The 2,890-nt window shown below is 28.5% G+C and overlaps 2 protein-coding genes across 3 annotated transcripts in view; one reads left to right on the top strand and one right to left on the bottom strand.

Annotated features, from left to right (window-relative positions):
- LOC122633927 overlaps positions 1-2,890 on the bottom strand; it is a 22,140-nt gene that overhangs the window by 3,817 nt on the left and 15,433 nt on the right. The gene's annotated exons all lie outside the window — the stretch shown is intronic.
- The window catches only part of LOC122633929 (U8-agatoxin-Ao1a-like), a 6,909-nt gene continuing 5,417 nt past the window's right edge, over positions 1,399-2,890 (top strand). Inside the window, exon 1 of one of the 2 annotated variants that reach the window (XM_043822424.1) lies at positions 1,399-1,759. In XM_043822424.1, coding sequence (XP_043678359.1) covers positions 1,678-1,759 — 82 coding nt within the window. In that variant the 5' untranslated portion in view covers positions 1,399-1,677. The remainder of the gene's footprint in view (positions 1,760-2,890) is intronic. The other variant, XM_043822423.1, reaches the window with a different exon arrangement.

Genomic DNA, 2,890 nt, shown 5'->3' on the forward strand with positions numbered 1-2,890 from the left:
TCTCTCTCTCTCTCTCTCTTTCTCCTTTTTTTCTCTATCTCACTCTCTTTCTTTCTCTCTCTCATTCTCCTTGATGGACCTTCTGAACCGAGGAAGATAACACGACCACCTCTACTATCTCGTATCCTCTATGTCTTTGGAAACGTTTATTCACGCGGAAAGTCAATGACTAAAAAGCTATCACAGATATATTCATCCCTGGAGAATTACATCTATCATTACTTTTTTTTCGGCACTTTTCTTTTTTTTTGTTTTTTGTTTTCTTTTTTCAAGAATATTCATTCCTTTTTATCTCTCTTCTTTTAGTCTTTCTTTCATTAAAGGAAGAATTTATTTTTTTTTCTTTTTTCTTAAGGAGGGATAGACAAGTTTTTATTTATTTATTTGTCTATTCGTTTGTTTATTCTTCTTCTTCTTTTTTTTTTTTTCTATACGTGTATATATATATATATATATTTTTTTTTTATCGTCGTCGTAAATTTCTTTTTCTTTCAAAGGGTAGAATATTCTGTTCTATTTTTTGTTTATTAAGGTCGAGGTCATGTAATCTTTTTATATTATTAATGAATGTCATCATTCTCTTTTTCTTCAAGAAATAGACAATTTGTATTTTTATTCTTATCGTTGTTTATTTTTATTTTCTTTATTTATTTTCTTTTTTCGTCGGGTAGAAAATTTCTAATCTTCCTTTCCTATCGTACTAATCTTTTTTCTATCAGACAATGGAAAATTCCTTTTAGTTTCTTTTTTCTTTTTTTTTTTTTTTTTTTTATTTCTTCTTTCATTTTATCAATACTACGTGATATTAAAAATCAAAGAAAATAGAGGAAAAAGAAAATATATATCATAATCTACATTTCTCGAATCTAATCTTATCACGTTTCAACTTCAATTTTATTTAACTTTTTTTCCCTCTCGACTCATCGAAAAATTTTTCGTAGCAGTTATTCAATCGATCGTTCAACTAGTTGCTTCACATTTAAATACATTTAGTCACTTGTCTAATTAAAGAAGGAAAAAAGAAATTGTCGAACGAAATGAATTTGAATTCGAAAAGGGTGATAGAAAAAAAGGAAGGAAGAAAGTCTTATGGAAATGTTTAAAAAGTAAGAAAAAAGAAAAAATAGATCGTTTGGAAGACAGAAAGAGAGAAATTCGATAGAATATTTTATATTGAAAGAGCGTATTTCTTTTTCTTTTTTCTTTTTCTCAAAGACATGAGACGAGAGCAAAACGAGGGGTGATTCTTTATAAATGGGGACCAATCGAGATGAAATTCGTGTAAAAAAGTAAGTCGCAACTTCTGATATCCTGAATCTCACCTTCTGCTTCCTACGATCTTCGTGGGGGCGCAATCGCCACGCCTCCCCGTGTCTATATAAGCATCGTCTACGCAGAGAAATCCTCATTCGCATCCCGAGCATCGTCGAGTACGAAGCTTAACCGGTGTCCTTTTCTCCTCATATCAAAAAAGATAAAGAGAGAGAAAGAGAGAAGATATAAAAAAGTAAATCAGAACATTTTACGGTATTAAGAGAAGCTAATTTCTATCTCTCATATTTTTTATCCATCGATATTCAACGATAAAGAAATATTATCCGAGAGAAAAGAGAGAGAAAGAGAGAGAATATTGTTGAAGATATAATAATAAAAAAGAGATAGAAAGAGATAGAAAAAATGAAGTTCTCTTTGGTGTGGTTGTTCTGCTGTCTCGTCATCCTGGCTGAAAGGACCCTTGGCAATCCCTATTTTGACGAAGGTAAGTCATATCTCTTTGAATTAGAATTCTTTTTATCATTTCTTTTTTCCTTTTACTCCAAAAGAATTTTTCTTTTTTGTATGATATCGAATTCACGTTAATTTCTTAAGAATACAATAGAGAAGACCATGAATGATTGTATGTAATTTAATTAATTTATTGTCAATTTATGTGAAGTTTTTTTCTCTTTTTTATTTTTGATATCGAATATGATCAACCATTAATTATGTTGATAAACGTAATTCGAATGAACGTATAAATAATTAGATTTATCAGCCGAGTCGTACCAACCAAATATCGGAGAATTGTTCTTAATTAATAAAACGGAACAACATTTATTTATCCTTTTTCAAATAATTATTTTTTTTATTAATTTCAAGAGATAGGACGATACGATGTGATCATCATACGAGTAATTTATCGACGTAATTTGCACGGAAAAATAATCATTTCTATTCGAATGTTTATTGAAATAAAATGTTAAGATTCCCACGACTGATTATATCTCTATCCAATAACATTATTTAATTAATTTAATTTGAATTTATTCTTTCTTTCGATCGTTTCTTCTTTTTCTTTTACCAATTTTAAGTAGTACGATCTATAGTATGATCAGACACGCGTTCATTCATATATTTCATTTGCCCGAAGAAATATCAAAAGTTCTCGATTCACGAATCGTTGAAATACATTTTATCGATTTTCAACCTATTTATTTCGTCGCACAAGTATTTTTATTAGCATTTACATTTGCTTTTTCGTAAATAATTTTTCTTGACGAGTTTACGTGGCACGATGCCTAATATGATCAGATCAGCGTACTCATTCATTCATGAATTTAATTTAATTTTTGAAAAGAATTAAAGACTTTAGTACGTCAAACGACGTTGAATAAATTTTTAATTTATTTGAAATTTTTAAGATATTCTTTATTTCAATGCGATTAACTTTTCTTCTTCTTTTTATATATATATATATATTTTTAATTAATTTCCAATAATTTTTTTTTTCTTTTCAAATCAATCAATTTTCTCAATCAAAGTAGTACAAGACGCGAATATGGTCAGCCGCACGTTTTCATTTATACATCGAGATAATACGGAAAGAAAAATTGAAAAGAAAAAAAAAAAA

This window comes from Vespula pensylvanica, chromosome 13 (assembly GCF_014466175.1).
Source record: "Vespula pensylvanica isolate Volc-1 chromosome 13, ASM1446617v1, whole genome shotgun sequence".
Classification (NCBI taxonomy): domain Eukaryota; kingdom Metazoa; phylum Arthropoda; class Insecta; order Hymenoptera; family Vespidae; genus Vespula; species Vespula pensylvanica.